General features: G+C 43.4%; 1 protein-coding gene across 2 annotated transcripts in view; it reads right to left on the reverse strand.

Annotated features, from left to right (window-relative positions):
- arhgap23a (Rho GTPase activating protein 23a) overlaps nt 1-13,809 on the reverse strand; it is a 58,149-nt gene that overhangs the window by 43,093 nt on the left and 1,247 nt on the right. Inside the window, exon 1 of one of the 2 annotated variants that reach the window (XM_017419417.3) lies at nt 2,641-2,957. The exons of the other annotated variant lie outside the window; for it this stretch is intronic. Coding sequence (XP_017274906.1) covers nt 2,641-2,694 — 54 coding nt within the window. The 5' untranslated portion in view covers nt 2,695-2,957. Of the gene's footprint in view, nt 1-2,640; nt 2,958-13,809 lie in introns of those variants that run through there. 2 annotated transcript variants of the gene reach the window in all.

The following is a 13,809-nucleotide window of genomic DNA, read 5'->3' on the forward strand; positions in this document are numbered from 1 at the left end:
CCCCCCCCCCCCCCCCCCCCAGCAGAGCCCACGCCCAAAGCCCGACTCACGCTGCGCCTCGTTTGGACAAATTAAATATTTAATGGGATTGTAACTGCATCTCACTTCAGCTGAAAGATTTAAATCACATTCTTCTCGACATAAATCTAGGAAAAGAGCGGCTGATTCTTTTTTTTTTTTATAAGGAACAAGCAGACAGATCAGAGATCGAGACGTGACATCTGACGGCTGAGAAAGAGGAAAACTGAGGGAGTCCCTGTTAATTAATTAAAGATGTTCTGCTAACAAATCAGACAATTAATGCCAGAGTTTTAAAAGCAGATTTGGCGCGATCAGTTGGTGCACGGAGTAGATCTTTAGGGATGACTTTCAGCTACTTCCTCACCAAATTTTAGCTCAATATCTGTTTAGCTGAGGATTTGTTTTGGGGATTTTTAAAGCCGCTTAGTTGTCGATGTCAAACTAATGATTACTTTCTGAGTTTTAACAAAATCGGACCCGTGGTTCGTGAGATATTTTGCTATCTGTTCAGACAAACAAACATTCTCGGCTTTGCAGGTACACGAGGCTGCCTTTGATTTAACCATTTTGTCTTCACAGCGAGTAAAGTCGACCAGATGAAAGCGAACCCGGTGCTTCTGAAGGAACATTCTCAGCTCGGATCACAACAAAAAAAAAAAAGCAACCGGAGGTTCATTTAAAATGCAACCACAAAGGAGGAAACACTGTTCTTCGCTGGAGGGGATGAACTCTGCAGCGACACATAAAGAGAAAGTGTTTGAAGAAGGAGAGCCAAAACAGACAGTTTCCTAATTACAGCAAGACCGAACACACACACACACACACACACACACACACAGAGCGATAAACATGACCTCTTTACCCTGGCAAACACACAGCAGAGGACAAAAGGAAATGTCAGCTATCTCTGCAGCTGCCTCACGCGTTCGCTTCGCGTTTAAACAAAACCAGAGCCGGCGAGCGAAACATGTGGCTCCTCCAGGAAGGACGGACATCTCTCCCCTCCTGGCTTCATTAGGACCCATAAACTGCTTCAGAAACATTCCCCGAGTCCTGTCAGGAGCCACCGGCTCGAATGCTGGCTTTCCAGGGAAACAAGCCAAAGTTTTAGCTCACGTTTCGCTCTGCTTAGTGCAGTTCAGATGCAACTTAGCGCAGCGGTTCCCAAAGTCAGGGTCGGGACCCCAATGTGGGCCAGGAAACACCAAGTTTGGGGCTCCAGATAGAAATGCACATTTAAAAATGATCGTTTTGGGCCATATTTTCACCATAATTGTTAGAAAAGAATAAAAATAGTAGTTATAGATGAATAAAAACAGTGCTGAGGTGTTGTCGTTATCGCCTGCCAACAAAAGGCGAAGCCAGACGGTAATAAAAGATGTTTTTACCCGTGTGTGTGTGTGAGTGTGTTGCTGCGATTTGACCAAAACACCTCACAAACCACTAGACTAATTTCAATTAAAGTGGCACACAGTAATCACCAGACGAACACCTACAACTAATTTAACTTTTAGAGCCATCCTAAATCAAGATGGCCGCCGCAGCCAACAGACCTTAGAAAACACAAGGATGGCTAAAACTCAGTCAAACTTACACTGAGCTCAAATATGATGTGGAACCGGCCGACTCTGCACCTTTTCTAACGTTAGTTTAAAACTCTGACATGAAAGGCAGTCCTTCAACAAATATTAGACTTCTAATTAATAATAATTATTTTTGTTTAAGTGTTATTAGCACTGATTATATGTTATAACCAGCAACAAAGCTATCAGGATGAATATTTTGTTGGTTGGAAGCTAAAAAGCTTTGGTTTAGAGGACAAAAAATAAGCATCTTTAGCCTTTAAATAAATCAAATTTATGTACTCTTCCAAAATTATAAGTGTAATAAATCCATGTCCGTAGAGTTTGTTATGTTCGCTGACTTTATGTGAAACATTTCCAACCTTTTCATCATTTACAGTTTCCTCTCATGCCTTTGTTAACTAAATTAAAACGGGATTAAACCAAAATTTCCCAAACTTCTCATCTTCCGACCCTTCAACCTTAGCTATGGCTGGTCGTAATGTACAAAGGTTGATAATTAATGGCAGCCCAAACAAACTCAAACACGTTTTTTAAGATTCTTTTGGCACTTGACACTGAAATATGCTATCAGGAATCACCTTTTGTGTCTTTTAAGTCCCCATATTTGGTGTTTCACGACGCACACTTGAATATTTGGGAATCTCTGTCCTAAATATGTCACCCTATGATGTTCACATGAACAAAAAAAAAAACCCTGATAGGCCACATTTAAACAGAACATGATCAAACTCGAGCAGCATCCCTGTTTGGGACGTCCTATCCGTCTCCAGATTGACCCAACCGGGGCGTAAAATGCTTCTGGATCCGTTTTCTGACGCGTCGGAAGCAAAAAAATCAGCTGAAAAAAGTTACTCCAACACCTGGTTTCAGTACAGTATGTCGCTGAGTGTGTGTGTGTGTACACAGTCGCTGAGTAAACTAGAGTTTAGTTAAGCCTCTTAGGAAATCACGCTCTCTGACCAGCAGCACGTCGCCGCGCTTCTCTGCGTCTCCGAACGCGTTAAAACGAGCTGGACCAGAACCGGGTACTTACGTGGTTCTCCGAGAAGGGGGGTATTCCAACAAGGCAGAAAGCAACTCCATTCATTGGAGAGCAGAAAGGGTTTGACTGGAACAAGCAGAAGAAGAAGAAGGAGAAGGAGGCGCGGGTTCGGTGCTGCAGACCTGAAGAGGAAGGGACGAAGCTCCGGTCCGACTCTTAACTTATATCAGCACTTTTCCAGCTTCCTTCCTCCAAAGAAAGAAAAAATAAATAAAACAATAATTCCCAACTCTGTTCCCGTTGTTTCGGGACGTCCACTGCTATTTCCCCCCTCCTGCCTCCTCCTCCTCCTCCTCTTCTTCCGCCGGACTGCATCAGTTGAGCATTTCCAAATCCCTCTGCTGGGAAAAAAAAACTCACCGCAGCTGCGTCAAAACGCTCAGGACGCAGGAAGGAGGAGGCAGTCGGCCTTCAAAATAAAGCTCAGGAGGAACGGAGGCTTTCCAATTAAAAGCCCAACCCTGTCTGGAAACTGAGGGCTAACGTTAGGGTTGGTGTTTACGTTTTATAAGCGTGAATTTTATCAGCTTGAAGGAGTTAGTGGAAAACGAGGCGAACGCGGAGTTTTATTTTGAAAAAAAGGCATGTTTGACAGGTTGAGGCGCGCGCAGAGATGCTTTTACAGCCGTTCCTTCCCGGAAATGAAGTCTTCTTGAAGCACCTTGATGCAGAAAAGGGCCGAAGGGAGGGTGGGGGCTGGTGGTGGTGGGGGAGTAGTTGGATAAATGTGCGCGCTCCGCCCAGAAAACCCGCAGCGTGCGGGCTCCCTCTGGCTGCGCAAAAACCGGTGCCATGAAGGCACACCCCGCGGGAAACAAGTTGCTTTATCTGCCCCAAATCATCCAAGACAGTACAATGGAGGAAAAAAGGAGAGATATAATAAAATCTTACCCATTTTGTCGGTGATTATCACCATTAAAACCAACACTATGACCCCTCAGAATGGCTTAATTTTGGGTTTAAAATTAATTTAAACCAAGCATTTATTTCTTAAAGGAATGCATATCGCCCACTACGCTTCCTGCCAGAGTTTCAGATTATATATAACTCATATAACATATAACTCTGTCAGTTTGTGCTGGGAACATTAAAAAATTAGATTTTTACTTATCCCATCATTTATACATGAAGACGCTGAAAATCTTCCTCACAAAACCAAACAAATGTGACTAAAAGAAGTCTAAAATTTAATATATTTTGCCGTATTCAGTTAAAGACATCGACGTCCAGCAAATGTCTGTATCTTCGTCTGTCTGTTAACAAAATATCTCAAGAACCACTTCATGAAACAAACAAAAACAAACCTGATTAACGTTTAAAATCAACTCTATTTGAGACGGAAAACTGACCTTAAACGACACAAAAATGGCTTTAACTGAGTTAGTTTCTCAGATATTGAGATAAAATCTAGTAGCTGAGAGTCGTTCTCAACACATAATCTGAGCGCTAACGGATCCATCAGAACGTTTTGTTTTTTTAAGGTCTGATTGAATCGACCGCAACTCTGTCATTTCTCAGCTGATCCCAGGGAAATTAAACATTACGGGCAGCAATGTTAGGCCTTTATTTTTATATTTTTTTACTGTTAAAGGTCAATCAGATTACTAGAACGTCTCGTGATCATAAATCAGGTTTGTTCTGACAGAACCCACGTGAAACAGGATGTATCAGACGTAACTAAAATAACACAGATCTCTGTGATTCACGATGAACAGATGGATATCACGGACAAAAAAAAAAAGGGTTGAACAATGACTGAAAGAACAACTCAAGTGATCCCAGAAGTTTAAAAAAAGACAAAAAACTCCCACAGAGTAAAGAATTATTTATATGTTCTCGGAAAAATGTGATGAGGCTCATATTTTTAGCTGCTTCGGCTGCAAATAAATATCGTCTGTGAATCAATAGTCGGTCGCAGGAAGCTTAGTCATCAGCAGAACAGGAACTTCAGTCTGCCACCAAGAATGTGCATTACAGCGCTTGATGTATTAAATCTCCACGGCTGCGTTCGTTTGAAGTGGGTGTGAACTTGAACTGAAAGAGGAGGAAGGAAAAAAAAAGAGATAAAATGAGGAGACGTGGTTCTGGCTGTATCTGCTGCTGCGGTGGCTCGAAGCTGGGGGCCCATGTGGGTATCATTACCCTGAGAGGTACCGGAGAGCCACTTCAAACGCCTGCTTATGGGGAAACAAGCTGGGAGTCGTGGAGAGGAAGGAGCTCACGGGAGAATTCCCACGCCGTACGCCGCAGCTGCCAACCTCAGCGTTTCTCCTGAGCCTCTGGAGTCCACAAACCCAGATGAGACCACTCAAAGGCCCGAGGTCCGACCTTGACTCGTCTCCCGTTTGATGCGGATAATCACCGCGCTTTCTCTCAAATTCCTACAAGGTTACGCATACAGTTGAGCCAAAGTAAGATCTTTGAATCCACCGTAAAGTCAAAGTGGGAGAGGAGAGCAGATGGTGCGGCTCACGGAGTTGATTTTTCAGGCTGGTCGAGGAGCACGAGGGACATTTTATATCCTCCCTGCCTTGGACCCGACTCCGCAGCCTCTCCGATTAGTTTTCTGTTCAAACAGACAGAGGGGGAAATAAATCTCTGTCCTGCCTGTGGAAGGATGAACTCGTGATCTCCTGAACTGGACGCAGATATCAGATAAGGCGACACGTAAATACGACTACAAGGAAGCTACAAGGGCCGTTTGTTTATGGTCAGTTAGGAAGACGGGGAGATATTTGTGTGGCAGCAGGTGGGAAAGCGGATTTTTTCTTTTCGGCCTGCAGCTGTTAATGTTTCTGTCCACGTCTGCGAACCTGCGATCAAAATGTCTAAACAAAACAAGTTTTAATGAAAGCCATCACAGATGTTCGTGTAACTGATTAACCTTTGGAGTCACGCCTTCCCTTAAGGTACGCCTGGCTATAATTGTTTTATTTTTTGTTACTCTCTGCAGGAGATGGACTAGAATGCTCATTTTGTTGATCTGGGGACGCCCTCCTTCTTGTGTTTTGTCTCTGGGTCGGGTTTTCTCCCTGACACACAGCCTCAGGCGTTGGGAATGCCGCCCTCGCTCCCACCTCCATCGTCTGATGGTGATGTGAGGCGACACACCCGGACCCTTTCCCTCCAGGGCCAGCTGGGGAGGCGTCCCGAGGCCCGCTCCCGCTCGTTACGTAACCACGTGCACAGCCTGGCGCCTCGCAGGGCGAACCAGTAAGCATCCCGTCCGTCTCGGACCTCCGCCTCCGACCTGCGGCCCGCTTTGAGCGGTTCCGCTGCGGCTTCAGAAATGAAGCGTGGGTGAAAGAAAACGAAGGGTGGGCGTCCCTCACACCATTCCAGGCCACTTCGCCGAGCTTCCGTGCTGCTACTAATCGTGATCACTCCATTTATTCCGGTTGTAATTCCTCCCCAGGGCTTCTGGCTTCTCATCCTTTCACATCTCCTCCGCTTCACTCCACTTCCTTCACGTTATTGAACCCATTCTTTCAGCAAATGTCTCTCATCCTCTCTGCACGCAGAAATCCTGCGGTCTGAGGAGCGTATCTAAGTCTTTACTGTAAGAATCGGTTGTTTTGTTCTTTTTGTTTTTATATTTGATTCAGTTTGTTCTTATCATGATGTTCCTTGTGTTGTCTTTCTTGTTTCATTGAATTTCCTCAGTCAGTCCTGCTCATCTCACACCTGCTCCTCGTATTCATTAGTCTTATCTCATCACTCGCTGCCTATTTAAACTCTTCATCTTCCTGTGCGCCTTGTGGTTTTCCTTTTTTCCTTGTTGCCTGCTGCTACGTCAGCTTTTTGTTTCTGTACACACCGAGTCCTCGAGTTCAGTCTCCATCCTTGGGTCCTAATTACCAATTCCTGACATTTACAGAGTCTGCAGCGTTAGCAAGGACATACTATCTCTCTACTTGAGTCAAGAAGGTGCCTGAGAGGTTTTTCTTACAGCTGAGAGCAAAAAGAACAAAATGTGAAGGTCCTCCCGAGCTGCGGCATCACTTTCTGCCTCTCTGATCGAATATAAAGAGTAACCTTGTTTCCGCTCTCGTCTCAAATGCAACAGGAAGCCGATTAACTCAGTCCACTCAGTGAAATGTACCTGGTGAAAGGCTGTAAGCCGTACGAGCTCACGACCGTACGTGAGTGATTGAGACACGGTTTGGATGATTACGTGAACGAGGTGAAGATATGTGAGAAATTCTGCTGTGCTCGTCTTTAGCTGCCTGTTGACGGAGATCGTTAAAGGGGATTGTGGGAAGGTTAAACCAACGACTCGACCCTGAATGGATTCCAACCTGAGCTGTAAATCCCCCCCTCCCTGCGTGAAAGAAGACCCTTCTTTGTCCGGGCGGACAACTGGCATGAGAGTAAGAAACAGCTGACCAGTCGAACCCCCCAAAAAACAACTTTGCTTTTCAGATAAATACTGACTTTTAGGCTTTTGTTACACCTATTCTGATTCTTTCATTCATTGATGTGATTTTTTCCATCTAGTGGATTTGTTTAGAGAAGAAGTTCACAATGCTGACCCTCAGAAATAATTGCTAAAACCATATTTACTTTGCTATAAATAGGATCATTTGTGTCGAGGCTGCTAATGCTGACTTTAAAGAATAATTTGTGCACTTAAACCTGTAATAGTCAGGGTCACAACTGATTATATGTGATGCCGAAATGTTAAATTAATTTCTTTAGTATCAAATTAAATGCTACACTATTAATCCAAGCTAAAACATGATCATATATTATGTTATTTTATACTTTTATGCTTCGCCTGTTTGAATAAACTGCCTAAGTCAGTCTGCTTGAAAGTGTCATTACAAAAAAAATACATAAATGCTGCTTCATTTGCAACAAAACTGCATTTAGCTTTTATTTTTGCACAAGATAATTATTAATCATGATTATTTGACCATTTTTAGCTTATTTTAATGTCTGTTTCTAGGTAGTTTGTTAAAATATAGAAAGATGATGCATTAAAACAGCTCATCTCTCTGTTGACCTACTGACCTATCTTCTCTCTGCATGCACCCGCCCCACTCCTTTACAACAAGCCTGCAAACACCAACCGTCCATCCATTTTCTTTACCCGCTTCTCCTTCCCAGGAGCCAGTGTCCATCTCCTGCAGAGGGGGGGACACCCTGGACAGGTCAGTCCATCACGGGGACACAGAGAGACAACCATTCACGCTCTCACATCCTCCTGGGGACAGTTTAGAGTTAATCAACCCAACATGCATGTCTTTGGTCTGCAGGAGGAAACCAGAGCAAACCCACGCCGGGATAAGCCCCGATCCTGGAGGCGATGGCTCTAACCACTGCACCACTGTGCCGCCCTGCAACCACCGAATCTTCAAATATTAAACAATCTGGACATGTTAGAGCAGCTGGATAGATCATCAGGCAGGAGAAACCCCAAAATACAGCTGCAAACCAAAAACAACCCATTTTTACTACATAAAAGTCTTTTTTTTACTACCTTCTAGGACACTTTGCCCTCCATTTTTGTCTAAACTGATCTCATACCAAAATATGAACTCCTGTACCTGAAATATGCTGTTTTCTTTCTGGCGCAGAACATGGACAGAGCTGATTAAAGCAGCTGTGTGGGAACGTTTGAGATAAAGGAACAAAGAAAAGGAGTAATAGATCTTCAGTTGTCGAGGTTTCCCCCGTCCCCTCTGATTCAGCCCCCCCTAAAGTCTCCATATTGTCTGAAGGAAGACGTTCCTAAAGCTCCAGAGAAGCAGAGCATACAGTAACAAGTGAATCACAGCCAGGGGTTTCCACCGTTTCTATAAATATCCCTTGTTACTATAAAAGCCAGGGACTTATTCTTCAGTGGACACCCCTGGCTCCGCCTCTTCTTTTCCCCTAAACCGCCGCTGAGGGACAGGGATGGAAAATAAACAAGAGCCTCATGGTTCCAGTAGCAGCTCAGTGGGTTTCCTTCCTGCTGTCCGCCACTTCGCGGCGAACCTCCTTTACCTTTCGCGGCTCCGCTTCCTGCCGCGGGGGACACAATGGGAACCAGCTCGACGGGTGAGATGTGTCTTCAGGGAAACTGTTTGTCTGATACCAGCGAAAATGTTTACATCAGACTTCTCGGTGGAACATCCCTGAATGACTCAGATAAAATCAGAGTGACTGTAATAAAAACGATGTGCATTTCCTTATTACACAAAGTACTTTTTCTCTCTGCTGTGATATTTTCATCTCCCACCACTGAAGGTTGTAATGATTTTTTCAGGTCTGTAGCAAAAATATCTCACGAATAAGTGGACAGATTTGAACAAAACTCTTATCTACAACTCATTATCTACACACAAGATGGCCTCCACAGCTAAGCAACCTTTAGGTACATCTCAGCCAGTTTGAGCTCAGATTTGACGTGGTAGTAGCTGAGTATTACCACCAACATACTCGACGTCAATCTAATATGTCTATTTTCAAGATATGGATATGGATTTTAATGAAACTCACAGAAATAAATCGTTGGCTGCACATCTAGAACTCTTTCACATTTGGAGTCGATCCAATTAAAGATGGACGCCACAGCTAATCAACCTTAGCCAACCCAAACGAGGCTATAGCTCGGTTGGTTCTACAGAAGCTGAGCAAAGATTTGGTGTGGCCGAGATGTGACGCTTTCCAAATCAGCTTAAAACTTTGTCAGAGTCGACACTGACTGACTGTAAGAAGCGTTTTTGTTTGGATAAAACGCATTTTGCTGTCAAACGAAACAACCAAACTGATGCTTGATTCAAACTTCCTCCCAGACAGAAACCATAATTATCACTACAACGGTGCCATTTCATTGCCATATTTCTCGCAGCTCTCTTAAAAAAAAAGAAGATTTTACACAAATTAAATAAGATTTAAACATAATTAAAGTTCAAAACATCAGCTAAACTAATTAAAAATTAGCATTTTACATGTGTTTTATTACACATTCCCGTCCATTTTCTCAAAACGAGTTAAATATTGTGAAGATTTACACGCATTACCCTTCGTATCTATGACCTGTGAGCATTTGTGGTACGACACGAGCTTTAAGCCACACCTCGGAGAGCGTGTAAAGTAAACTGAATAATCTTGTTCCCCCAGGAAGATCATATCCTAATCCCAGCATTTCTCCGGTCTTAAAGCTCGGAGATAAATTTGTCTAGACATGGCCTTAAAACTGCAGCGTGAGTCCACGAGCGAGGAGGGGTCCGGCAGGTTTTAAACCTAATTAATCTGTGAACACCACATTAAATTATTAATTTTTTCTGCTGTTTTCAAAGAGAGACATTAGTCGGAATGGTAAAGGTGGTTAAAAGTTTTCTTTTCTGCTTTTTTTAGGGTCATCAGTGAGACAGTGAAACATTTTAAGGTCGTCGATTGATTTAAGTTAAAAAGAGGACCATCTGCTCCTCGCTGCGCAGATTTCCTGTAATCCTCGATCCTCCTGAAAACACCAGAAACAGAGCCACAGTTGCATCTGGCTGCCAGAAGGGGGCTCAGTTTGTGCAGGAAAAAAGTTGGGAATGCAACAAAAAGTAAAGTCACTTTGATTAAAAAAAACAAGATTTATGGTGAGACCGAGATGTGAAGTGAGAAGAATATAAAGAAGTTTGTTCACGCAAATATAAGCTTGAAAAAAAAGAAAACTGTCTGGTTGTTGCTCTTAATAAAGTACTTCATAATTGTCTGTTTTGTAGATGAACGAAAATTATGTTGTGTTAAAATTCTGCAAAGTTATCTTCACTAGATTTGCTCAAGTCAGGTTAACTTGATCTAATCTTACTATTACATATGTGAGAAGATTTGTCTTTGGGAAGACTGGCCTGCAGGAAACTAGTGGGTGTTTTCAAAAGGTAAGGAACATTCCTGTTATTATTATTAATACAATACAAACTAAATGCTTTTTATTATAAGCCGTCAGTTAATTCTTTCCGGCTCTTTTTACAGACAGAAAAATATGACGCTTCAAACAAAAATATCCATAAATATTATCCAGCTAACAGCATGGCATGTCTAAGGTCAGCACCTGGATTTCAGGGAGTTTAATAAAGTTATTTCAGGAGACGGACGCTTAGTGTCACGGGTTGAAGTAAGAACAATCATGTCAAACAGATCCCTGCGTGTTCTTAACGACCCGTTTGGGTAAATTAGACTAAACGGGCTCCTGATTGGACGGCAGCTTTGTGCTTCTGATATTTCTTCTGTTCATCCTCGCTCGTCCTGTGTTGAAGTGCTGCGTGGGATGACCTTCGACCCCTGCGGAGGACTCATCTGCACCGCGGTGGAGGTGCAGACTGCCTGGAGGTGGGCGGCCCGGTTTCCCCTCGCGTGAACGATCAGATCGTTGTTTGCCCGCGAGCCTCGGATGATTCGTTACGCCACAGGTGTTAAACTCCGTTCCTCGTGGGGCTGATCTCCTGCGTGTTTTAGACGTGTTCTTGCTTTAAATCGATGACTTGTGGACGTGCTCCTGGAAAACTTGACAATTTGGTGAGGAGGTGATGAAACCATTTGAATCAGGTGTGTTGGAGCAGAAAAACCTAAAACTCCCACTTTGACAGCCCTGAGTTTTTGCCTGCAGGATGATCCTTCACAACAATGACTGCAACTTAATTTCACACATATTGAGCTAAATATTGGTCCGATAGGAGCTGAAATCGATCCCCAACACAGCGCTAAAGGATTGATTTGTTTAAAATCGTAACATTAACTGTTGGAGTCAACCCTGTTTGTCCGTTAATGAGTTTTCTCATGAACCACTGGATGAATTTCAAGGAATTTTTCAGGAAAAAGTCACTGCGTGTGCAACTTCAACTGATTTACCTTTGAATCCAAACCAATTCAGTTAATCAACCTTAGCAAACACAACAATGGGTGTAACTAGGTCAGTTTTACAGATACTGAGACAAAATTTGACGAGGTAGTAGCTGAGAGTCGTTTATATCAGACACTCTGACGTACTGCAGAGATTTATCAGAGTTAATCACACAATCCCAGACTGTGTTTCCTATATTTCTGGAAACATCTGACTGTTTTACCTCACCACACAAATAAAACAGCCTAAAAATGCATCTTCTCTACCATGTTGTGGTTAATTTCATTATAATTTTCCTCTTTTTTCAATGCTAATTTCATGACTGAGTCAGAGAAGCTTCAGCAGCTCTCATTATATGTGAAGAAAAAGTTCATTTATGCTTAAAATGTGGGTCTTATTTCAGTTTCGGTGGAAATACAAATGGCGAGTTCACTCACTGCTGTGGACAATGAAGAAAGAAATTCCGCAGAGTCTAAAGTTTGGAGGATCACGGACAGGAGGGGAGGTTTGTGGTGCCAGATTAGACCACCTGTTCCTCACTCATGCTTTCCTTTCTGTCCGTCGCTCACATTCTTTCTTCTCAAAGACACATATTTCCAAGATAACTTTGGCTAAAAGCCCTTCTCTCACACACACAGGATCCCCAAAAATACACACAAAAAAAGAGTCTCCATTGAGAAAATAAACACAATCGAATCACGTGTCTTTCCATCGATGTCCACAAGATGTCAGGGCTTTTCTCTGCTGTTCGGACACTTTTTGAGCTCACAAATCAATAAATACAGATTTCCAAGCAGCAAAGTTAATAAAAGTCACTCCCAGATTTGAGGACCGCAGGCTTTTACGGCAGAGAAAGATTTTTGCTTCTGTGTGATGGATGTGGTCACGCAGCTCCAAGTCCAAACCTCAGAGTCGCCGCGGCCTTTTCTGCCTTAATGACTATTGATCAGAAAGCTCTAATGACTCTGCTCGGACACTTTAATCATCCCGGGGAAAGGGTTTCACTGCGAGAACTGCTACAAACCCGTAAAACCAGACGCATCACGTGCAAATGACTTTCACGGAGCCACGGACAAACTCGGAGTAACAACAAGCCTTTCATCGTGAGTTTGCATGCGAGTGTTTCTGTCCTCATATGGACAGCTATGGCGCAGAAAAGGGAACTTTAAACTTTCTGTGTCTGTAGTAAACACCACATGCCTGTGTTTACATTCGCCCGGCTGTGTTTGGGCCTCCGTGTGACAGCAGATCCCTGGATGTTTCTCAGACTCGTGCCACGCGGGGCCTGAAGCAGGAAAAGCAGAAGGAGATAAAGCCCCGCGGCCACACTGTACGAGCGACAACAATACGCCGCCATGTGACGAACAGGAAGCGCCATAATCATATCACGTCACAACAAAACGCTCCATCCATTAAAATGACACCGGCCCAGCCTTCACACTGCACCAAGGCTGGCCGCGTCAGCATTTCACAGCACTGCACGCCGTTTTAAATAACTTTCATTTCCCGTGGCGTATATGATCTCATTCTTGGGTTTTTTAGTCAGACTGTTTGTGTTTGTACAGCAGCGTTCGAAAGTGTTTTACCCTTTTAAATGGTCTTGAACAAATATATATATATATATTAAGTTTTTTACTATTTTTAAATAAATGGTTTTTTGTTCGGTTGGTTTGGTTGCCAGTTATTCTGACCCATGAATCCCAAACTCACGGGATGAACCAGAAATGCATCCACACGTATCAAAAACACAATTTAAAGTTTAATCTTTAGGGACTTCTTTCATGTTTAATTGTGTTTTGGAGCTGCACGGTGGTAACGTTGGTTAGCAGTATTGCCACGCCTCAAAAAGGTTGCAGGTTTGACTCCCAGCTTGTTCTCTTTTTCTTTATGTACACACCACAATGGGTGATATATGAGAACTGGACAGAAACTGAGTGAAAAAGAAGCCAAAGTCCAAAGAAAGACTTCGAAAGGGTTTCAGAAAGCCTAAAAAAACCCATCGCATTCATTGCATCCACTTTAAAGATTACAAGAAAGTTTAGCTGCTTGGAAGCAAACTATGAAGAAATTTTAACGCCACGTTCTGGTATTTCCAAACACAGACAACCACATTTTTCTTTAAGTGAAATTAAGAGTCACAAAAGCAAACCAGAAGTAAACTTGTCTCCATGAGGCGGGGAAGTGGGGGCGATGACATCATCTCTGTAGTGAGCGTCTTACTCTGACCTGATCAGGCGGACAAATCAAGGCGACCACATCCATAATTTATCCAAATGAAGAGTCAGGCTGGGTTGGGTCACCCATAAACCCCCCCCCCCCCCCCCCCCCCCCCCCCC

Source organism: Kryptolebias marmoratus, linkage group LG12 (genome assembly GCF_001649575.2).
Source record: "Kryptolebias marmoratus isolate JLee-2015 linkage group LG12, ASM164957v2, whole genome shotgun sequence".
In the NCBI taxonomy this organism is placed as follows: Eukaryota; Metazoa; Chordata; class Actinopteri; order Cyprinodontiformes; family Rivulidae; genus Kryptolebias; species Kryptolebias marmoratus.